Source organism: Argentina silus (genome assembly GCF_951799395.1).
Source record: "Argentina silus genome assembly, chromosome: 13".
Classification (NCBI taxonomy): domain Eukaryota; kingdom Metazoa; phylum Chordata; class Actinopteri; order Argentiniformes; family Argentinidae; genus Argentina; species Argentina silus.
The window spans coordinates 7076171-7101080 of NC_139667.1; the positions used below are offsets into that span (position 1 = coordinate 7076171).

The following is a 24910-nucleotide window of genomic DNA, read 5'->3' on the forward strand; positions in this document are numbered from 1 at the left end:
ATAATTTCATAAAAAATAACCCTATAACAATGAAATAAAATATAATTTCAAAATATACATTTATAAACAAATACATATAGTTTTGACTATACTCTACTCCATATCCCAGTCGTCATAGTGATCAATGGTAATGAGACACCTGTGTAACAGCCACAGATCATGTGATGTCCTTCCTGAGAGGGGGATGGGTATGCTGCCAGGTATGGAGGAAGACAACTTGAACAGAGGGGAATCAAACAAAGGACATTGTTCCCCTACAAGATGTATGGAATGTGATGCAGTGGGCTGCAAAATTGCATTTACAATAGCAGCACTGTAGCATGACCAGTAAAGGGGAAATTGTGTAGCCTAATAATGACATCTGTGTGTTTTAAAAAGAACCAAAGCCAAAAACATAAATATTGTTATAGGTCCAGATAGGCCACTTTTGGAAGCAAATCTCTTGTCTAGTTTGAGGACAAATCATTGCTGGTTTATCATCCAACATTGCTTCATTCATTACATAGGTAAATCCAAAACATTTCCACACAACTCCAAAGGACATGCCAGTCAGAATGTATTATCTTTCATGTAATACCCTCTCCTTCAACAAGCTCACGCCCCAATTCTCAATGAATGGTGTGAAGACAGAGAAGTCTATAAGCGATTCAAGAGCCTGTGATTATCAGCCAGGAGTTTCACTGCTGTGCTTTTCTTTTCTTTCTCCACCTTTACCTATTCTAATGTGTGTGGTATGTAGCCTAAGATCAGAGTTAAGTTATCTATCTGGTATTGTTATCTTATCTATCATACATAGAGGTAAATTGCTAATTACATGGGAGGAGATTAAGTCTTATGGGTAATGGTTAAGATAAACAGCAACACTTTGAAATGAACAACACAAAATGAATAATGAACATAACATATGCTTGATATTATCCAAAACTATTACCAATTTCAATATTCTCCCTTCTTGCAGAATCCTTAGCACTTGGCACATTGTCTTTAATTAAGACTTGACATGAAATTGGAGTTAGCTTGCGAGTAAGAATTTCCTTGTACTGTCATACACTCCTGTATGTATCCCAGTACATATGATAATAACACTGTTAGACTTGACTTGAAATAACCATTAGCTTACACCAAAACCTCTAATGCCCAGAATAAGAACTCCACACAATTAAAACCTAACCGACAATTCCAACTGAAGGCCAAATAATGGGGCTATTAAACAACATGTCTTGAAATTTAGCAGAAAACACCCTACTAATTAAACTATACCAGTAGTCACAGATATCCATCTATTCCACAGAAGCAGCTCTGGAAGGGAGGGCAGGGATGAAGGCTGACAAAGGTTTAGAAGTTCCTGGAGAAGGCAAATACTAGAAACTTCAGACCTCGCTGTGGTCAGTCTGAGCCATCATGCTTCACTATCTTGATCTCTGTCTGAGTTTTCATATAACTTATCTCCTCTCAAAGTGAGAGAACAAGGATCTGTGGTTTTGACGTCCCTGGCAGCTCCATTGAGTGAGCAGGAACTCTTCCATTCCTGTCTCCTTACACAGAGGACATATGAGGTCAGGTGGTTATTTAGGCCCACAGATGCCACTGCATCCACTAAAGAGGTGGCAGGTCCAGAGGTCAGAGTGTTTGTGGCTGTTCAGACCCGTGTGTGACGACAGCTGTGAGAGGAGCCAGTGGGGGCAGTGGCACCTCCTGAGGCTGAGGAGGGGTCCTCATCGCTGGACTCGGCTTGCTCCTCCTTGTGGAGCCCAAGGCTGATGTGGCTCTGAAGTGCTGCTGGGGTCAGCCACTCCTTAGGTAGGCAGCTCTGCAGGAATGGGACGCAGGAGCTAAAGTACGCCAGTCTGTTCACCCAGCGAGGGATTTCCCGCCCACATAGCAGCTGAAAAAGGATTCAACATAACCCCAGGAACAGGACAAAGTAATGTTAGATACAGTGCTAGTTTAGTATATTTAGTAAGACATTAATTCCACAAAATAAGAGACCTTGAATACGTAAAATGCTTTCTCTAACAAATGGTAACACAGCTGTAATCATAAGTTTCTAAACAATCTCAGACTGACCTCAGATAATGAGGAGGAGAAGTGGTTGCAGTTCTTGTGCATTAGATGGTAGGCATTTCCCTTGAACTCTCTGCCCAGTTCTTCCATGATTTTGTCCATGTCCTCCTCTGCAAAGTCTGTTGTGCCCAAAGCAATGGCTTCCCTGTGTAAAAGATGGATCACCATGTCACTCCTGTCCCAAACACAATTTGCTCTTCCAATGTAATCAGTGGCACAGTTTCACAGTTTCTGATATCAAGGGTTACTTTTTAAATGTTTCTTAGTGTGTTAATACCCTCTAAACTTTTATTACCATCAATAGTATTAACATTACATTATTACTGTACAAACTCACTTGAATTTGAAGGTCTCTCCTAATTCTGTGGCGTTTCCGGGATTTATTTCAAAGATGCCACTGAAAGGGTATGGATGACCCCCATATGCAAATTCTGCAACAAAAATAAAGTAAGGATGAACAAATTGTTAAAGGAAAAGAGGCCAATTAAAAACTGTTGCAACTTCATGTGGCTGACACATGTAGCTATGTTGTAGCTAAAGTTTCTATCTATGTTAGAGTCAATTCACCTTGCAATAATAATCATACTTTATTTCATCTCAGATGAAGTCGTCAAGAAACAAAGAAAACACTCCTGGGATAAAAAAGGGGGCGTAATTTTGCCGTCCACAGTTCCCTCTCTCGCTGATGTTCCACCCGCAATATTTTCGAGGTCCAGGCTGTGAGGGCATTCTGAAAGCCCAGCAGTCTGTCTCCATACATGATGACTCAATGGTGACTCCACCAATGATCTATATACGTATGTATATACTGCAGATTAGTGGACTCAACCCCGGGGGAGGGTGGAAATTGTGGAGAGTCAAAAAGACTGAATGACAAAGTATATAAACCCTGTGTGTCTGAAAGGCAGATATACTGGAAGGTCTAAGTAACAGACTTGCTTTGGGAAACTACTCTATCATTGCAGATTATAGGGGTCACAAATGCCTTTTTCTTTACCTCTGCCATAAATTTCAATGCCTGAGTGGAAGACTCCAATACCAAGATTGGACGTGTACTCGTTGATCCAGTACTAGAGGGGGGAGGGAGGGAGAGAGAGTGAGGGAGAAAGAGAGAGAGTTAGTTATTCAAATAACCCATCTTTAAAAGGTTGTTCTTTTGCAATTAATCATCCACCCTGACAGAATAAGACCCATTTCAGGATTAATGTTAGTTTTCCCTTACTGTCATTGATGATAAAATAGTACTGAGGTGCAACGTGGTTGGGGGAAGTTTTGTATAGTTTGTATTATTGCTTAACCAATGAACACAAGCTCACTAGGGTTTACAGTTGAACTCTGTTAGGAGCAAATACAAGCTGCTCATAAATCTCTGCAAACATCCCTGACTTAAGTGGTCGTTGTAATGCAATACTGCTTTTCCCAGTCAGCACTTCAGAGGCTTTTTGCAAATGGGAGGTCCTCTCCCTATCACAGAATATTGATGTTGCCATGGACTGGGATGATAATGGGGAAAGGGCCAGCAATCTCACTTAATCCGAAGGTGATGTATGACGTCTATATTACTGGGTGTGTAATTGCATTGCTTGCATGATGGGATCTTAATGGTTCAGAATTACAACACGTGTTCCAATGTGAGTATATGTCCATTCAGTGTGAAAATGTATGCTTTTTCCTGACATTATAGTATGAAAGCTTGACCACTTGACCATGCTTGACTACCCAACAGCATGTGCTCCTTTGAAACTGGTTGGGGGAGGGGATGTCTCTTGTATTTCATTTACTCAGATGGTGGATAACACCCATATTCCCAACCCCCACAAAAGCCCACCTCTCCCAATTAGAACTCTTATACCCTTCCTATCAGAAAACCCTGAGGGAGGATGTTAAAAGCCACCAAGATCCCACCAGCTGCCCCCATTAATAATGGAGCAAGTTTCCTGTCAGACTTATACATTACAATCAGTCTCTCTTTATCAATATCTACACAACATTAAAATCTTAGGCCTAGACACTCCCATACAGGGCAGTCACTAGCCACCCACCATATGTTCTAAGAATGTTTCTCACTTTGTCTTGGTTGGTTCAAAATGTAATTTATTGATGCCTTAATGATGGGCATTTCCTCTCAAGTTTTATGTCTGTTAGCAGCATATATGTATGACCATCTAATCTAGGACCTTTCAACTAACTAGGAGGTACATTTTAGAAAACACGACTGTGTTATCCCCCTGTGCTAAAGCCTATGTCTTCAGCTCTCAGATAAGGTCATTCATCACACAAGCATGGTTTACTGAACCACTCCTGCACACCACAAGACTGTGTTAGCCCACGAAGCTGAAGCCTATAAGGGAGTAAAGCCTGACAAAGACCAACTGTAATTGGTCAAAAACTTTACAATCAACTGCATTCATCATACATACAACAGTGTGTCACACACCCTCAAATCATGTTTTGCATCTCTGTACAACTGTAATGATGCATGAGGTCTCTCAGGACTCCCACGTTCAACCGCCCATGCAGAAATGTCATGCTTCACTGCATATGTTATAGTCTTTGCTCTATTCCCTTTTAGAAATTAACATGTCATTCTTCTCAATGTGATTGTACAGTCACTATGTAATTGCAATGCATTTTTGTGTTCAGTAGTGCACTTCAAATTACATTGATCTTCATGGTGAAGCATTTAGGACTTTGCCTCTCTCAAACCCTATGATCTCTACCTCTGTGGTTCCACCTTTCCTCAGCAGCCCTTGCCTGACCTGTAACTTAAGTCCCAGCACAGCAGAGTTTAATCAAGCGTTTGAGCAGCTGCCACTTTCAGCTTCACTTGGGTCCTCATCCATTTGAGAGCTGGCCTGAAGATATCAGAGGAGAGGGGCCAAAATAGCACCTGACTGGCATAGCCCTGTGTGTATGTGTGTGTGCACGCGTGCGTGCGTGTGTGAGTGGACAGTATCTGAGTCTTGTAAGGTTTCTGTATCATGCTGCTATTGTATCCACACAGTGTGTCTGTTTCTGGCAAGAAATACATTTTGAGCGAATGTAGTATAAGTAATGTGTTTCATCCGATTAGCATGACCTGAAAAAGCATCTAAATGTACAAATTGAAAGAGGAATGATATGCACAATGCACAAATACCAATGTAAATGCTGATCAATTTGTGATTTTGCTCACATCTGAGGCATGGGCAGTGGACTAATCTGAATGAAGACCCTTGTGTCCTGCTAGTTGCGTGTGAGTCACGTGAGACAAGATATACGCACAGCAAGTGACAGAGGTCAGGGAGCTGAGGGGAGGCTCCTATTCCACTGTGCACAAAGCTGTGTTGTATGTGCAGCAACCTAAAGGAGCAAACTTTTGCTTAACACTTTTCATTAAGTTCTACTACTCACTTCCTCTTCCTGTACCATTGTACCACATTGTTTTCTGCCTGGTCAACACGGCTCCTGCAGTGTTACCGCTGGGCTACAGTATGACACACCAGATCCAAATATATTGATTCTAGATGGAGGGTATTAGTTCATTTGAGACAGGTGTAATAGTTCTGGGTTGGAACACAATGTTGCTCACACTGCAGCCCGGTAGGGTAGGGTCAACAGTAAGAGTGTGTCGGCTCCTGCAAACTACTGTGGGGAAAATGTGAAAATGTCTTGTTTGCGAGCTGTATAGTACTTGTATTACAGATGGATTCTGTGTAAAGTTTGTTATGATTGTTACATGTTTCAATAAATCAATTTATCACACTGAAAGCTCATTTGATAAATGTTGTTATCTCCATGCAAAATAATGTGACTTGAAGTGATTATTTCTTACCATATCATACACATTAAGGATGACCGGTTCATTGGCCATGATTTAATCCTGAGATGGAAAGGCAAATGTCCCCACTGTGCGACGTAGGCCGATTGCTCTCAGAAATGCAGGACCATCACCCCTACGAAGGGATTGTCTTGAAGTGGGGCAATGATCATAAAATGCCGTATGGATTGACAGGGGCACCCGGGTGGAGGAATTGACAGGCTGTTTGTCATTCCTTTCAGCCTCCCACAACAATCAAGAGTCTGTGGGATTCTTTATGATGTGATCAATTCTAAAAGCCAGGGGATCTAGAGGTAGAAAAACTGTAGGCCTGGCCTGTAGAAGAAGGCTGTTTGACGTCAAAGGGCCATAAATCGCTTTATGGCTGTTGATGAAAACACAGGCACACAAAATCCCCTTGTCAGTTGCAGAACTGCATGTTGAATTTGCCCTCCTGCATTCCTTTCCAGCAAAAATGGGGGCTGTGTCAACTAAGCCTATGTATGTTTTGTTTCACCTGCCCTAAGTACAAAAGCAAAAATAGAACAAGCGTGTTATAAATCGTATAAATTGCAATATAATGTAAATGCAGATAGCTCCTTGACGTCCTGGATGATCCGATCCGAGTGTTCGCATCCGGAGATTTCATCAAGCGAATATCACTTTCCCCCTCATTGGCTGCCTATGACGGCGATAAGGCAAAAATAAGTAGCCGATGCTACATGGGCCATCTCAGGCAGAACATGCAATTGCTGTTTTCCGTACTGTTTTAAGGTTCACTTTGGGCTTGTCAGCTGCGTGGTAAATGTAAGCAACAACGCAGGTATCGAGGATGCCTGTGCCATTGTAGGTGGTGCAGTCGAGTTCGCAAACATCAGCGATTGATGATGTGGCCCACATCACATAGACTGACTGCCGTTGGTCCAGAGTACAGTCAAATTCCGTCCGCTAATTCACTCCACACCGTACATGTCAAAGATCCTCTCAGGCAAACTGCTCAAAAGAAAGTCAATGACATCATCCAAGCCTTGTGGCACAACAGCTGGTGGAACGTCCTGTGTACGGCACGGGCTCTACTCTAGAATGAGAGGAGAATGTTGATTACATCATCGAAGCTGCTGCCTCTAAGCATCTTCTACCAACTGATGGACTCCTATGGATGATGATTGGTGGGGTGGGGGCATGCTTATCCAGTTAGGTCAACAGAGCTTATCAGGCAGCACAAATTGCTTTAATTTATTCAGTTTTCGATTCGATATAGTAAATATATATCTTGGTATGTCTTGATATGTCAGTGGTTATTATTCTAGCCAAGAAGTGTTTGCATTATGTGCTTGGGAAAAACCGACACAGCTGATTTTTTTTTTTTTTTTAAATGCTCAGCACATTCTTTGGCAGAATTATTACACTTTGATTAGATTTTCTGTCTGGTGTATGATTTGTATGAATGCAAATATACGTTTGCTCCAAGGTATGGCCCTCAAAGTGAACATATTCCTATGCAGTAATGGCTTGATTAGATTTTTTGTTAATATAACTGACTATGTTTTGTCTTCTGTCCCAGTGGCTTATTCAACCCAAATAATTGTCTGTGTTCATTGCCTCTCTCTTGTTCTGAGTCAGTCAAACATTAAGAAACAGATGGCGCTATTGACAGCAGAGGATCAGGGCATGAGGTGAAGTATGTGAGGCTGAATGCTTTCAGATTACAAGGTGCCAGCTTTCTATATCTCCCCTCATCTCTCAGACAACCATTCTAGGCAGGACAACTGTCTGAAAGTTATTGATTGATAAAAGACAGAGACTGCAATACATATTGTAAATACACAGAACAAATCAACCCCCCCCCCAAGACACACAGGAAGAAGAGGAGTTCTGAAGGTGGAAATGGATCATGGCTCCAGCAGTGTTTGGTAGTTTGGATATTTGTTAACAGAAGACTGTACATGCTTACATGAGAGAAACAGGCACACAAACATGAGAGAACAAACACTGTTTAATTTAAGGCAATAGTTTTACAATCTATATCATGAAATTCCACATACAGTTTTGACTACTTATTGATAACATAAATTGGCATGGTAAGCGTGTTTAATGTACACAAATAAAACACAAATTCTTCCATCACCCTCACTGTGATTCTTTTGCACACATGCTTTGCTTGTGTCACATTCCCTTTGCATCCCTGCCCTTAATGTATCCACCATTGGCTTTCACTAGTGCTCATTTCATTGTCAGGAAGTCTTGAAGACAAGTTGCACCACTTCCACCTGTTGGCCTTCACCTCAGTATTACAAAATTAACCATACCATTTCAACCTCAGTGACAATAGGGATGTGTGGGTATCTGCAACTATGCATAATGTTAACACAATCTGTTTTGCTTCACTTTAAGATCATCGACCCATTTCCAGTTCAATTAAATTTTTCTTTTAATTAAAACCTTAACAAAATCATATAGGTGAAGCTTAATAAACGTAATAGTCAGGTTCTCACATTTTAACTGTTCCCAACTTGATTCTCCTTTCATGGGTAGTGTAGAGAGATACAGTACAGCAGACCAGCATTTAGTTTGTAATCTGCAATGGTTGACAATCAATGCCATTTGAAACAGACAAAGTGAATTTCTGTACTCGCCGGTATGGACAGCAAAATCAACAGTAAATTCACATTAGAATAATTTACACTAATGCATGAAAATTCAACATGAATTTAATAGGTGTCTGAACATCAAACACATAGCATTTGCATTTACCGATCTCTCCTCTTGGCATTAGTATAGTAGTAGTATACGCATTTTCTTACTCAATTCATACAGTGACACTTAGACACAGATAATACACCCACAAAACGGAAGCAGAGATGGATAGTGATGCCCAAGACTGACCATGAAAGAAACTAAACACCTTTGTACACCTTAGACCATTAAGAGTCCATCACCCCCCTCTATGACAATGATTGGATGAGTTGCATGACTATAAAACAGACCAGTAGGTGGCAGCAATGGACATTTATCAGAGCACTCGCTCAGCTGCATGGCTCAAAGTGGCTTGACGGTATTTGAGCTGTTGGACCATGGCTTGAAAGTCATTTCATTTAGTTTTCCTTTATACACTTAGCAATTAAATTCCCTTTCTATACACCAATGACTGTGTTCATGCGATTTCCATTGATATGTAAGCAATGCACATGCTCGGGGAAGATTAACGGAGGACAAGACATTAACTGCCCTAAACATTATTACAATAACACCAGTCTCAATGTGAACCTGGAAAACATTTAAAAGGCCATTTCTCTTTCAGGGAAAAAACAAAGGGCAGTGACATACTCAAGACAAACAGATGGTGACATGACATCCATTATTTTACAGCACAACATGAAATTCATGGTGTGACAGTGCATCATAAAGTGGACTGTCATTAAAACATTCTGAAGGGGTGCCTTGTTTCTATGACAACTGATTGAAATATTTAACACCCACGTTGTCGATGTGACTTTTTTTAACCATAACACCACTTCTTCAAAACAAACCCAAATGTGAATCTAAATATATGTATGTACTTCAAAATGATGAAGGTGGGACAAAAACAAAAAGAAAGAAAGATGAACACAACGCACATAATGAAACTGAACAGAGCAAAAAAAATAAAAGTTCTCACACTGCGCCAAAACAGAACCGCCATTCACGAATAGTGGTCCCTCTGAATCACTGAACACAAAACTGCCTTTCAGCTTCCCAAAACTCCAGTAAGAACAGGAAACTGTAGTGAGTCAACCAAGGCCCCAGAGTGACTCAGGCTCAACCCATAGAAATACTGCTGCATATGAGCTCTTTGGGATAAACAAGCGCTTTATCTGTCCAGTGCATTCTGAGGAGCACAGCTCAGCACATCTTTCTTTTTCTTATGTGACAGTTATGCCACATAAGTGTTTTATCTCTGTGGCAATACAGCAACATTTAGCAATTGGGGTTAGTAACCATGATCACAATATACAAAGAAAATGATAACAAAAATCATCATGATATTAACTTAACTATAAATCTCAAAACATGGCTTACTTTTTATGGTTTGTTTCTTCTTTGTTTTTTGGCCTTTAGCAACATTTTCAGTCCCAGATTTTGCTCTTAAAAAATGTATTGAGAAAGTTTTTTCAGCCTTAAAAGTGCTTCCTAAGTTGGGGATGGAAGCGCATGTAGAGGAAAGCAATGGCTGCAGCAGCTCCCAAGACAGCCACCAGTATTCCAAGGGAGGGGACAGAAGACTCACTATCAGGTCGTGAGCTTGTGGGTCCATTCACAGGCATGGAGGGTTGCTAGAGACAGACAGAGATATCCAGAATGAATATATAGTGAAAACATATAGCCTACATTTATATAAAAAAAAAAAAAAAAAAAAAAAAAAAAAAAAACACATTAGCCACCGCTGTCTAGTGAGAACAGCGTTTGAAATATATGCCATTTAGCTGACGCTTTTATCCAAAGCGACTTACATTGCAGTGAGTGCATACATTTCAGTATATATGGTCCCAGCGGGAATCAACCTAACCCACAACCTAAGCGTTAGCGCCATGCTCTACCAACTGAGGCACAAATGACCCAGACGTGCGAGAGATGTCCCTGGGATCACGCTCACCCTCTGCTGCACACGGAGCAGCACATCCTCTCCCGCTGACCGGAACAGCTCCACTGCGGCACCGTGTGACAGGTTCTCCAGCTTGTGTCCATTGATCTTCACAGCAACAGAGAAAACAACAAGATGTAACACAGCAAAACTTATGATCAGTAGATATTATAAACTAAGAGTCCACTTTGTTTCAGGAATTAGAAACAAAAACATTTATTTTTTGCAAATGAATATGCCTCAACATGGTGGCTTAAACACCTAAAACTGATCTTTGAGAAAGCATCCGATCACATAAACAGTGGTAACAATAACCACATCTCACCCCCCTTTCTTCCCAAGACTAGTGATAAGAGTTACCGCAAGGATTTTGTCTCCCTCTTGGAGCCTTCCATCAAGCGCTGCTGCCCCATTCTCTTTGATTTTGGCCACATATATCCCGCTGTCATTCAAAACATACTGTTGGTCCAGACCCCCAACAATGTTAAATCCAAGTCCTGAGGGATTAAGAGGGACAGTATGTGAGAGACAGTTACTGACAGTACACAGGAGTTTGAAGTCAGGTGATTGGGCTGAAATTACTCTCAGTTTCCATTTCAAGGAAAGGACAATTTATTGACAAAAGGACGGAAAGACTATCAGTATTTTGGTGCAAATATTGATTGAAGTTGTTGGCTGAATGAGTTGGCTGATTATAATGGATGTATCTATCTGGACAAGGTACATGATGCAGAAACTTTCCAACAGAATGCATGCATTATGCAAGGTACATTCATTCAAGACTCGTATTAGCCTATGCTCTGTGCAATCAGTTCACGTCAGTCCTATCATAAACTCCAATTGCACAAACTCAATTCATGGAGAGGGAGTACTGGAGGTATTCAGGTAACTTCTAAATCAGGTGATCAAGGTATGAAAACACACAATTTAGTAGAATAGTTTGCTTACATAATTGACAAATGTCACTGAAATAGTGAAGCCTATATCACATGTTTCAGTGATTAGCTACAATTCCAATGTAGCAAGCTAGCTACATACACTAAGGGCCGTTTCACAGACAAGGCTTAAGCCTAGTCCTGGACTAATTCATACTTTCAATAGCAAATTGCCACTGAGGATGTTTTTTAGTCTAGGACTAGGCTTAAGCCTTGTCTGTGAAACCGGCCCTAAGTATTGTTTGGCAAATCTGGAACTGTCAACCTAGTATGAGTTTTTACTAGCTGCCATTTCATTTAGAGGTAAATAGTACATTAGTGTTCAGCCGAAAGAGAAACTAGAAAGCCGGTGTCTTTATTTTAGAATAGTTGGCCAACATTACAATCAGGTTAACCTCTGAAATGTATCACAATTGGTCGCCTACTTACGGCAAGAAGCGAGATAAACTGGCTTGCTCTATCTTGCGTTAAAATGAATCAGATTGGGGGGTGCGGGGGAAGAGAGTGACTCTTGACCATATTGCTAGCTCAGCTGGCTAGCCACTGCTAGTCAACAACTCATTACAAAATCTCTGATTTAGTTGGTTCACCACAAGAAGAATCTTGTGCTATTCGCAAACCCATTTGCAATGTCTAGTCTGACTTGTTGGCAGAAGTTTGATCATGACAGCTAGCAGGCTAACTAGCTAGCTATAGCTTTTCACAAGTTAGTTAGCCAGGCCATCTTTATCAGTTTTTGAGGGTATTCTCAGTCTTACCGGATGGTCCTCTTTTCAGATTGATGTCCAGCACAGCAGGCACAGTGTACATTGATCCGTTCATAATGTACACAATCCGGGTGAAAAAAAAGTAGTGTTTAGAGAGGTAGCTATCTGAAGGTGAAATCATGCAGGACTTCTGTGCCTGCAACCTCCCAGCAGTTTGATTTTACTGCCCTCTGATGGAGTAAAACGGCACCTCCCAGAATGCTCCTCAATTTACCATTTCCTTCTTTTTTTTTTTTTATGACGATTGAACCAGGCCAGGTGTCAGCTCTTTCTTGTTAATATGTTTTTTATTTAATTAAACATTATTTCAAAATAATAATTCCACATTCATGTCTTTGGCAACATATCTATACAGTTTTACATCGATTTCCTATATACTGTAGATGTGATTAGAGATCTGACTTCTGCCTTTAAAATGAAAACATGATGTGATGCTCAAGTCTGGAGACAACAGAGTAGGATTAATACTGAAAATGCAATAACTAAATTGACCAGGACAAGGTGCCTCTGGTTAAAATCCATGGAGTCGTACAGCAATCAAATTAGTAGTATAAAGGAAAAATCCATATTGATTATCAGTTCATGAACACACACATGCATCATAATTCTGTAAGGCTAAATAAAACTGTTGTAATTTACACAAAGAAACATACATACAAACATGGTACAGCATACTGATCTACTGAATGAAAAAGTGAGATGCTTAAGGCACCACACTATCCCAGTTGGCCTACAACTTTTCATGCAGAATAAATTAGGATTTCCTTACAACCCTACTAAAAGTAAGCAGACCATGTGCTGTTCTTTATTGATGTTCCATACTTCCTCACTTGTGTAGATTGCTAAAGATATAGCTATGTAGACTCTTACATAACATACAGTCCTTATAACAAGTAAAATATTTTTCAAGGAAAACGATTTTCCCCAGAGGATATGCTGTATGTAAACTGCACTATCCAGTCCAATGGCCACAGTGTCAGGTGAAGTCATCTCAGAAAGAGATCATGCTTGGTGCCACACTGTAGAGGGTGACATCCCCCGTCACTCGAAGCAGGGTTACATCCTCCAGGCCTCCAACTCTGTGCTCAAACTCCAGGAGATGGTTCCCGTCCACTGCTACCTTAAAACTGTCTTCTTCCACAAGGATCTTGAGCTGCAGGGGTCACACAAACTCAATCACACATTATGCATTCAGTAATTACATTGGACATAACAGATACTGAAGATATTACTTAATTAATAATTACCTTCATTGACAGTAACGAGATCTAGTTGAGTTTGCAATACATGCAAATTCAGTGACATCATTACTTTGTTTCTTTTCTAAATTAACTCAGTTGATTGTTCGCTACAACAGTACCTCAAAACGATTGTTCGCTACAACAGTACCTCAAAACGATTCCCTTGAACAAAAGGGAACCCCCCTTCCCTCTCCTCTGGACCCCAACATCCATCCAGATTGGAGTTACGAACAACTTGTTGCTCATAAAATCGAGGGTTGAGGTGAAAGACAACATCTGACCCTTTTATAAAATCAACCTGGAACCTAAAATAAAAGATCCGGAAGATTAGTACAAATAGCAAGGCCTTTTTTAACGTTCTTATTGCCAGTTTTCTGCCTCAGAGACAGGGGATGCATGATATCTTTTCAAAGTAATAATGGGTAAAACAGTTTGGGTACCTGTCTCCCCCAGGCATGGGCTCCCCCATTATAGTGATCACAAGCCTGGGCATGATTCCAGCTTGAAGAGGGAGATCATACGGTACCATCTGAAAGACAGGTTTTGAGGTTTTTAAATATTGAGTATTATTGCACCATATAAAGTCTCATTGTCTTGTCAAACACACATTTCAAACATATAAAAAACCATCTTAGCCTAGGGTTTGCATAGGGAATGGGTCAGGCTTGTTGACAAATTTACTGCTTTATTAGGTAAGTGCAGATGGGGGGCCTTGAGAAATGACCACTAACTACTATAGTGTTGTATCCCTTTTACAATATCCTCAGTAGGTGAAAATCTTAATTTGTATCATGAGCCATGAAATCAATTTTAGTTCAACATTAGTCAACCAAGACCTCGCCTACATTCAACATTCCATCAGGCCAGTGACTCATCCCCTTAGTATAGGCTAGGCCTAGACTCTGCACTCTGTAGTACCATGAACTTAGGTTAGCTCTAGAACAAATACATTGCAGGACCTCTTCCTGAATGTATGTAATAATAGCAGTCTTAAGCTATTAATTCAATACTGTAATGTGAAACATTCAAAACAGGTATGTGATTGCAAAACACACATGATTTTTTTATTTCAATGTAACACATACAAACTGTTAGTTCGGCTAATCTATGTTGGGAATAAACACAGAAACACAGGATTACTACTAATAGCTACTACATTACATTTGGCTTCATTAGAGATAATACAGTGTACAGAAGTGTTATAAAAAATATAGTGTGCCGCAGCACTAATATGTCAAAATAAAAGTGCTGTAATTTATTTTCATCATAAGCAGAGGCAATTTACTGCACTTTAATTCAATTTACTGCAGCAAATATGGTCGGTCCCCCCCAGGCACAATTGCTTGTAAAAAAAAACCCTCATATCCAAATTCACTCGCTGCATTGTTTGTAGCCTAACCAGACCACAAGTCGATTTGCTGGGAGCGATGTCCTCGTCCGACTGAAAAGTTGATTCATTGCTTTCAAAAATATGGTGGATTATGTCTGGGCTGAAAAGACAAAAATAGATTTTTTATAACTTTATTCTTTTTTTTTTGCCATGAGTTTTGCGTTGCACCCCGCTAAACACCTCTGACTATATTCCCAACAATAATGCCATTGCAGTGCCATTTTTAGACAATCAACACCATTTTACAGCCCTGCGAAAAATCCCCAAAAAGAGCCACACCAAGTGGACAGATGAGAGACTGAAGAGAGACTAGGAGCAACTCCAAGAAGCAAGCAAACAAGCCACATGTGTTAGGTTTAAACAGCATGGATACTCACCATCATGCCTCCTGGAGCAGCCGGACCACCAAATGGACCCATGGACCCTGGACCGAAGGACCCAGGGTGGCCAGGCTGAGGAGGGAAACCTCCTCCCCCCTGTGGGCCCCATGCTCCAGTAGGGATGGGAGGAAAGGCTCCACCAGGGAACCCAGGGAACGGACCTGGGCCAGCTGCAGGGGGGAAAGCGCCTGGGCCTCCCGGTCCATACATCCCTCCACCAGCTGGACCTCCTGGGTAAGGCACATTGGGGTATGGTCCTGGGGGTGCACCTGGGCTGGAGGGAAATGGTCCTGGGACTCCAGATGGGTGTGGCATGGGTACTCCATAAAACTGTCCTGGAGCTCCTCCAGGGGGGAACTGCCCAGGACATTGTCCAGGGAATTGTCCTGGGGCTCCAGGGCCAGATGGGAACTGTCCTGGGGCTCCTGGGCCAGTTGGATATTGTCCAGGTATCCCTGGACCTGGTGGAAACCCACCAGGTGCAGAGGGGGCTCCAGGATATTGCCCTGGTGCTCCAGGACCAGAGTTAAAGGGACCTTGACTTCCAGGGAACAGACCTGGGGCACCTGGACCAGAGGTCTGTGGTCCCCCCGGGAATCCACCTGGGGCAGTGGGTTGAGTTGGGGCTCCAGGGGCAGCACCGGGCCATCCTGGGTTAGTGGCCGGAGGGACATTGTTGGCCGGGGCAGCTGGGTTGGAGTTCCTTGTTTTGTTAGCTTGATCCGGGACATCATCTAATATGGCATCTGCCAACTGCATGAAAAATAAAAAGGGTTGATGCCTTAAAGGGTTGGTTCAGGATTTCAACTTATAAAATTGCATAATTTGTGGCCACAATCACCTCAAATCAACTCTCTGACTTGGAAGTTACTTTACCATGACTTGGCCACAAATGATTTATTTTTTAGTCCCCATCACTCCCATTGTTTGTTTTGTCTACGATGGTTAAAGTTAGCTGAAGTTAATAGTCGCTATTTTAAACAACTCTGAACTATGGATTACAGTTTCTCCTGGCCCATAGACTACTTTCAGGGTTAGCAACAATTTGACTAGGAATTTAAAAAATCCTGAACCAACCCTTTTTAACATTCAAGGGATTGATATCTCTTAAATTCTCCATGTTAAACCACATATCAATAGTTCTATGAAACATTTCTGTTTAGTTCCATCAAAAACATCTTTTAAGATAGACTATTCTTTAGAGCTAGAACTCACCGAGAAATCAGCCATGTCCTGAGAGATGATGACAAAAAAGAAAATCAGAAACAATTTGGATTAGTCTTTTTGGATTTCATGAGGACAAACACATACTGCTTGAGTATAATGTTACGTAAATAAATCTATCCTAGTTACAATATTGACAGAGGGTTTGCTGGCTCGTAGCACTACCAAATATAGAATCCAAAGTACTGCGTAGCAGTCTGGTTAGTGGTGCCAGATCTCTCTGTTATTGTTCTTCTCTAGCTAACTAGCCTATATGCATCCAGAGAGAGACAGTACATTAATACAGCTACCAAGCTTCTTAGCTGATTGTTTAGCTTGGAATGTACAGAGTTAGCTAGCCAGCTAGCTATGGCTAGGAGTTTGACATGATGACAGATTGCTCAAAGTAAAGTTTAAGCTAATGAGACATGTTTAAAAAGTAGGTTACATTTCAGACATTACCTCGGCTATTGAGAGACCCCTCTCAACAATGTTACAGTTAGAAACACAACGGGTTTGCCAGTTGAGAGATGATAATACTGTAAGCTAGCTGTTATCTTTGACTGTACCAAACTCTTGAAAGGAAATGCACTCACGCCTTGAGCATGACGTAAACACAGGGTGTGTCCTAAAAAGGGTGCGTTCCAGAGTCCACGCAATTTTCCTCTGCTAGTTGCTTTTGCTTCTAAGTGAATGGGGTGTGATAGGACGCGATGCTGTGTTGAAAGGGCCAATTACATTTACAATCCATGGCATTTGAAAACCTCAGTTGTACTGCCATGTCATGTAAATACAAAAAAAATATTATTTGTATCTGCTTTAAAAAAAAAAAGATTCAATGTGTAAACTCACTGTCAGTTCTCTGAAGTATGACCACAAGAGGACTTTTGTTCGCACACTATCTAAAATACAATGGATGCATCTCATGGATTTGCATTCATATGCAAATAACACTTGATCAATATGTATAGCCGGAAAGTATCACCCTCTATGCAAGTACATTGAATGCTATATTCCGGCTAATATCTGTAGTGTTCAATTCCAAAGAATGTTTGATTAATGTCACTTAAAAGGGGCTATAGACATTTCATGAGAGCAACAATCCTATAGGATCCTACTATAGAACAATAAAAAAACAACTACATTGACCTGAAAAGTCATTTTAGAGAAGTAGAAATAATCAAAATCAAGGGTATGAAGTGTACATTAAGTGTAGACTGTGGGGATTGGTCGGATCAGAGTCACAAGATGACCTGGGGAAAAAAACGTTCCAATGGTTTTGTGCTGCCCTCCTCAGGTCTAGACAATTTTTTGAGTCCGCGTTCCAGGGAAAATGGTAAGTTATTGCAGAGGTGGATTAAATCTACTGAATCTATTTTCCTAGAATTTAGCTACTTGCAATTATTATTTCATGTCGTCAGCCTGCCTTGCTATTTCATTTCATGTCTTTTTGGATCAAGCTAGTTGAGTGTTTCAAAAATATGCAGTTCCACCCAATTTCATTGTGATGTGCTGCAACATGTCACGGTATGTTCGGATAGCTAGCTGACAAACTGATAAACCCGTAGGTATTGTCTGAGTTAAAGAAAGCTAAACACTATGAAATACATGTGTAATTTTCCCGATGAATCATCAGCTTGATAAAGTGTCAATGCCTTTCTTTGACAGATGTATGCGTGAGGAGGTGCCTGCTATTTGTAATTCAGAGCTAGCTAGCTAGCTATCCCTAGCTATCTAATTCCCACTTCCTGAAGTTTATTGTTGGGTAACGTCGAGACAGCTAGCTAGCTCTCCTAAACTAGTTGTATGACTTCACTTCAAGACAGCTGAAACGGCTGCGAAATTAAAGGGATGCAAGATACAAGAGTTATTGTTGGTTGCATAGCGCCTGTTGTAGTTTAATCAGACCTCTCTAAATCAGTGCACGTCGTCGTAATTTCCTGTCACAGTGGTTAATAAATCAATTACACTGGTAGGCCAAAATCAAAAATTAATTGATAGGCCATCAACATCGCGACTTGTCATTACTTCTCAACCTTGTTAACATTTCATGAAATTGATAGAATAGACCACTATCTGTATGAATAACCTACAGTATCTCAGTAGCCTACAGCTAATTTCTGTATCAATTGTCTTGTCTACCATTCCCTCCACGGTATCCTCTGGGTTGTGGAATATTCACCTAGGGTACAGTAGTTAGGGTTTTAAAGGTGTTGGTCAGGCTTAAGGTTCAGGTACAGCATTAAACTCCAAATGGAGTGAGGATGAGGTCAAGGTTTAAGTTTCAACCCATGGTCAGGTAGTTCCTGATAAAGAAACTAGGGTAAGGGTTTGAGTTAGGGGTTGGATTTGGGGTCAGGGCTGGAGCTAGGGTTAGGGTAGGGGATTTAGTATCTGAACCTGCCAGTGACCAACTGGGTTTGAACTCAGGCACGCCATAAGACTGTTTTAGTTTACTGAAGCCTATGCATTCGCTCAGGGAGTTGACGCTAGCCTTAGCGTCTCAGGCAAGGTTACTCATAATGTGATCATTGTTCACCAACTTGTTCAACTACTTCTGTTTATTTTTTTCTTATGATGACTGATGTATTGATGATTCACTTACTTTAGACAAATGTACTTGTTGTAAGTCGCTTTGGATAAAAGCGTCTGCTAGATGTCAAAAATGAAAATGTAAAGTTACATGTAGGCCCTCAAATGCCCTCTGTCAATAAATCAGTCCTTTGCTCTCACAACGATCGTTCCTAATGTACTTACTTGAAGTCCTTCTATCCGTACATTGCAGAGTGAATCACTGGTAGTGTGTGATGTGGATGGAGATTTAGTTAAAAAGCTACGGGAGTTCCGTTTTCGAAAGGAGACCAACAATGCTGCCATAATCAGTAAGTATTCTGACCATATTGATGTCATTGTTTTTCTTGCCCTTCATCCACACATGGGACCTGGGTTCAAGGACCAACATGTTGAATGTTGGTTTATGAATTGCTGTTCTCTTTTAAAAAAGGTTAATTCCCCCCAAATCAAAGTTGGTCTGACTGAAAATGAATGGGAAAGTGGATGGAATTACATGATGCCAACCCATATTCATTTGGTATTTAGACATGCAGTTTTTTTTTTTCTGCGGTTGAATCTAGGCCCTCATAAAATATATATTATGGTTTATTAATATGGATTTTACCTCGCAAAGCAGACTGCCACCCAAAAAGCGCACCAATTCGATGTGCTTGGACAAAATGAAGCCCTGATACAGCCCACCTCAAGCAATATTACAACAATATTGACTGACTCATCTAAGCATAAATCCTCTCATTGTAAGGTTTCTTTATAAAGAAAACAATGTCTGCTTAAGTCTCTATACAGTAAAAGGCTTACATTTATATTTTCTCTTTTTCATCTCAGTGAAGATTGACAAAGACAAACAGCTTGTTATCCTTGATGAAGAACATGAGGCAAGTTGCTATATTGGGTGTTTTACCATGTCATCAATTTGTCATATCCATAGTCCTCTTATAGGCTGTTGTATAAGAGCTTGATTCAAGTACACATAATTCAGAATTAATGACCGGACAAGTATTACGTTTTATTCCACATAGGCCTACTGTTTTAGTCATTAGTTTGATTCTGTAAAAAATGTTTTTATTGGAACAATGTGACATACACGATGTATACAAACTATTGTGGGCACTAGTCTTACTCAGTAGAACTGAGTTTATTGTAGATTTTTATAAACTGTAGTGTAATGTTAGATTCAATTCAATTCCTAGATCTTGCAAAGCAGTACTGAAAAACCAATACAAATGTTGAATAGTACATTAACCATGATGTTTCTTTCTTATTTTAGGATATTTCTCCTGATGCTCTTAAGGAGGAACTGCCGGAGAGACAGCCAAGATATCCTTTCGTCAAATAACAAATGTGCCTCTGCCAGGTGGAGGAAGTTGACACTTGTGGTAGAGACAGGCAGTCCTGCGGTGTGACCCATTCTGTTCTGAATGGAACTTGAACCTAACAGAGAAGTCATCCAGCACACTGAAATTGACTGCCAATTTCTGAATCAATTGTCAGCTTCCTCCACCTAGGATATACTGTGGTGAAAATGAAACAGACAATGCTGAAAGCCACGATCTGTAATTGGTGCGATACCAGGCTTAGGCGCTATTCCTTTGTTATATTATACTGCACTTAAATTAAATGTTTAACTCTTCAAATCTCTATTGATTTTATTGTTGAAGTGTCCTTAACCTCCTGCACATTTGTGGTCTATAGCTATAAGTACGAACATGATGATGGACGGGTTTCTTACCCTCTCTGCTTCATCTTCTCAAGTCCAGTGGGTAAGATCAGATCATCAACATCCCTGCAACAATACCTGTTGGCCTTTTAAAAAAATAAAAAAAAGAAGAAGAAGAGAGAAATTCACTAACGTTTTTGCTGATGAGAGCCTGCCAGGGTCAACTGATTTAGATGAAAACATGAAGTGAATAAAATCATCCCTATTCCCCACAGCAGGTTGCTATACAGTAACACTTTTCCCCCCCTAGGATGCAAACCTGAGCAGCAGATGATGTATGCTGGGAGCAAAAACAAGCTGGTGCAAACTGTGGAACTGACAAAGGTTTGTTTGTTTACTCTTTTACTGTCTGCTGTATTGATTGTTATACAACTACATCGTTTTGTCCTGTCATCATATAATTACACATGCATACAGTTCTCTAAACTCTCCATAGGTTTCCCTTTCTCCTTGTAAAAAGGAAGACATTGCCCTTTATCTGATCTCCCTCATTTTTGGCAGGTCTTTGAGATCAGAAACACAGAGGACCTAACAGAGGAATGGCTTAGGGAGAAACTTGGGTTTTTCGGTTAAGGGCATCCAGTGGACCAAGGTGTTAAAACGAAGATCAAGACTACATAGAGCCTGTGTTGTCACTTGGACAGAGAACATTCTAGCTCATGTTTCCCTTCTCTTTGTACCTCCCATACAATCACACTCTCAACATGTGCCAGTTTTCTGTATCTGTCAAATTAAAGGGTTTTTCAATATTTTTAAACTTATAGTCAGATGGTTCCTTATCTTGAAAGTACTGTAGTCTACGGGCCAGCACAAAGCCACTCCTAACTTCAGCTAACTTTTGCCACCACTAACAAAAAACACTTTTTTTGTTTTCCAATCATTCCCATTGTTTTTTGTGTTCGCGGTGGCCAAAGTAAGCTGAAGTTGAAAGATATTGAACTAACCCTTTGACACTCCCACATTTATCAGAGTAGACAAAGTGTTCAATAACCTGTTTCCCCCTTGTTTAAACAAGCAAAATTCGAGAGCAATTGAAAGGGTTCAAAGGCTTTTTGAGTTTTGCTTGTTTAGTTTACGTAATTATAAGTTGTTTTTTTGTTTTTTTTACAGTACTTTTAGTTGGGTTTGTCTCACATTTCTTACTCTTCTGTTGTCTACATATTACACAATTGAAATCTTATCAGCAGGATGGTTTTTTTTGTTATAAAGAGAGTAGCTGTAACTGTTTTTATCAAGTCATATACGTAAATACGACTTGTGGAAATGTGTGTACAGTAGAATCCTAGAATCTATTTTGATTCTGTTCTTCATACATTTGCTACCATGTTCCAAACACTAGCCATAATTTGGATGTAGAATGCATCTTTTATTATTGTAGATTTAATTTTCTATTTATTTGCAAAGGTTAGTTCAAATAAATAAATAAAACATTTTCACAGTATTGATTCACTTATTAAGCCTAGATGCCACCAACAAAGGATTAGAATCCAAGTCACAAAGCCAGTAACCTTTTACTCAGGTTCACAAAAACATTGTAACCTACTTTTAACTTTTAACTTTGTACCTGATCTTAGTCAAGTTAATTCATATGGTGGCACTTTGCTGACAATAAACTAAAATGTCTTACAGACTTATACTAGCTAGACAAAATAAGTAAAAGATATTTGATATTTGATTTTCAATCAATTGTTTCCTATGAGAATATTTGTGGATTCCAATTGTTTCTTTTTCTCTTTGAAAATCATGCTTTGTTACAGTATGCAAAAACAAGTTGTCATTATTTGAGCTGGGTTGATGAAACTAGAAAAAGATTAAACGTATAAGTGTAATTCATGACCTGATGTCTATTGACCTGATGCCTATTGGTCTAAATTGTTCTGATTGTAGTTTGGGAGAAAGAGCAATTGAGAGATACATTGACGGTCTTAATGAAGTGACGTTGGTTTAAATTAAACTAATCTTATTTCTAGTAGGAGTTGCTCGTGTGAACCACTCCTCAAAGTAATACCCTGCAGCTAATGTCCTTGAAACACACTGTTTATAAGTGACAATGATAGTTTCATATCTCTATCCGTCTTTGTTTAGAGGAGAAACAATGATCTTGGTGATAGTTTGCAGTGAGGTAATGCTTTATACCGCTGAACTGTGTTCTTTACAGTGCACTTCACTTTACTCCAAAATATTTTCACTGACATATTCCTGAACAAATCTTAACATGTTAACAGGAGACCAACAGCCTTTGCCTGAACTCTGCAGTCCAAAATATACAGCACACTGGGTGGCGTTAGCCGCCCACAGATAATTTACTGGGCCATCCTAAGAATGTGGCTTATCTGTTGGGAGATTGTTATTAGTTAGCACACATTCAAGCTATATACTTTTGGTTAGCAATGAATGTTGTACTCATCATTCTGTAAAGTCAGTTTAATGCATTAAAATGTACCTTTTATGAGAGGTTGACTGCTTGACAGAATGTCAGTGATGCTTGAGGGTAGACTCAGTAATATGAAATCATCATATACATACAGCAGCAAGGCGACTTGCAGTTAACAGATATCAACAAGACAGAATTCAAACAGCTAAGACTGCCTTCATTGGTTCTTACTGATTAGAACCCTCTCTTGGTAGCCTTGGCAGATGTGATGTCTATATGCTGAAAGTTGTCCTGAATGTTTTATTTCTAGTTATGACAATATGAGAGTTGTCGTATTTTATGTCTGTATAAAATCAAAGAGACCAAAATAAACAAAATACATTTTTAACACAAACTTCTATTGTGAAAATGTCCAGGTAAGTGGGAAATAATATGACAACTTTGCCCTCATTGTCCATTGATGCTCATTTAAGTTACTGTCAACAGACAAAAGAACCTGAAGGGCAAATGTTGACATTCAAAAGTTAGGTTGTCTTTTTTTCCCCCATTAGAGTAAACAATTAACAGGGAAGGGGTATTACCAATCAATACAAATACAATTCTCACTATCTGCTAATGAATTTGAAAATCCAAGGAAGTCACCATATTAATAGCCAATATGTATGATCTGTCTGTAACATACTCTCATTTTTACTCTGAATTGTGCAATTAACTGGTGTCAATGTGAAAAACAGAAAGGTAACTGGTTTGTGGTTGTTTAATTGTCTTTCTACAAATCCTTTATAAACTGCTCAAACAATGTTTAATACAAGTGCATGCTTTGGTATGGTTGTATCTGACAGTTTGCATTATGACAAAACAAACAAAAAAACATCCCAACAAGGATTCTTGGGCATGTGTTTGTATCTTGTGAATAATGTATCTTCAATGATGGATGACAAATTGGCGTATTTTAATTGCAAGCAATAATTTAGAACCTTATATGCATGAGGTTAATTCAATGAGGGGGAACATGAGCAGTGTTGCTGATAGAAATGTATCATATAAAACTGTTATGCTTGGGCCTATTTCTTCATATGTTTCTATTTTGCAACGTCCTGAATGTTTCCCTGGGACATTGTTTTCCACAACAAAGTCTCAGGTCAACACTTAACTAGATGGATATGACCAATATGTTGTTGTTGTTGTTGTTTTTTAAAATAACTTTACCTTAGAGCAAAATTTAGAAAAAAAATCTCCCCTTTTGTACATACACCCAGGACTAATTAACAGAAGAAGTGAATATGAATGATAGCTACCCATTTTGTGGTTTTCAGCTGAACCATCTGGAGTGGTGTCCTGTGGATCTGTTATCTGCTTTCATGATAAAAAAGCTTTCTCTCCAGCTTTCTCTCCTTTGTGGTGAACTTGTAGTAATATGTGGCCTCTTGAGTCTTTTAATTACTCTGAATATATGTATTTTTCCTACAGTAATCCTGTACCTTCTCAGATCAAATGCCTAATTATTCTTTTTATGAAACAGCATCTGAAACATGTAACATATCCAGCTGCCTAATGGTGTCAGTGAAACTTGTTAAATATTTGTATTTTTCCATGCATTATACAATGTCTTAATGCAATTATCCCAATAAAATAACAAAATGTTTACTGTTGTTCTGTAATGGCTGTAAACCTGTTTTCGGTGTAGAGGGTCATGATGTCAAATACATTAGGAAAACGAATGCGCCCTGTGCATATGATAGTGTAATAGCAGTAGTCAGTGTCTGCATGAGTACTATGTACCAATGCAGGTCAAGAATTAAAATCGTTAGATGATTACAAAGTTGTATGGAATAGAGCGTTTCC

General features: G+C 39.8%; 3 protein-coding genes across 4 annotated transcripts; 1 reads left to right on the forward strand and 2 right to left on the reverse strand.

The window, feature by feature from the left end:
- Positions 1-1639: 1639 nt before the first annotated feature.
- On the reverse strand, positions 1640-12328 carry LOC310814308 (deubiquitinase DESI2-like; the record flags this gene model as incomplete). The annotated part of the gene is made up of 7 exons (XM_083683632.1): positions 12178-12328; positions 10845-10981; positions 10497-10592; positions 3062-3134; positions 2402-2495; positions 2068-2209; positions 1640-1885 (listed from the first exon to the last, which is right to left on the reverse strand). The coding sequence occupies exons 1-7, from the start codon at positions 12305-12307 to the stop codon at positions 1640-1642; spliced, it is 918 nt and encodes a 305-aa protein (XP_083539758.1). The 5' UTR covers positions 12308-12328.
- A 156-nt stretch (positions 12329-12484) lies between these two features.
- Positions 12485-16984, reverse strand: lgals3a (lectin, galactoside binding soluble 3a). 2 transcript variants are annotated; one of them, XM_083683635.1, is made up of 6 exons: positions 16863-16984; positions 16413-16430; positions 15195-15950; positions 13868-13956; positions 13576-13732; positions 12485-13339 (listed from the first exon to the last, which is right to left on the reverse strand). In XM_083683635.1, the coding sequence occupies exons 2-6, from the start codon at positions 16425-16427 to the stop codon at positions 13178-13180; spliced, it is 1179 nt and encodes a 392-aa protein (XP_083539761.1). In that variant the 5' UTR covers positions 16428-16430; positions 16863-16984; the 3' UTR covers positions 12485-13177. The 2 variants fall into 2 exon arrangements, with proteins under 2 accessions (XP_083539761.1, XP_083539760.1); XM_083683634.1 differs by lacking the exons at positions 12485-13339; positions 13576-13732; positions 13868-13956 and adding an exon at positions 14465-14917.
- Positions 16985-17659: 675 nt separating this feature from the next.
- Positions 17660-24696, forward strand: gmfb (glia maturation factor, beta). Its single transcript, XM_083683639.1, has 7 exons — positions 17660-17736; positions 19186-19282; positions 19800-19849; positions 20242-20291; positions 20652-20734; positions 20942-21015; positions 21193-24696. Exons 1-7 carry the CDS (start codon positions 17734-17736, stop codon positions 21262-21264), a joined length of 429 nt encoding a protein of 142 aa, XP_083539765.1. The 5' UTR covers positions 17660-17733; the 3' UTR covers positions 21265-24696.
- The last annotated feature ends 214 nt before the right edge of the window (positions 24697-24910 follow it).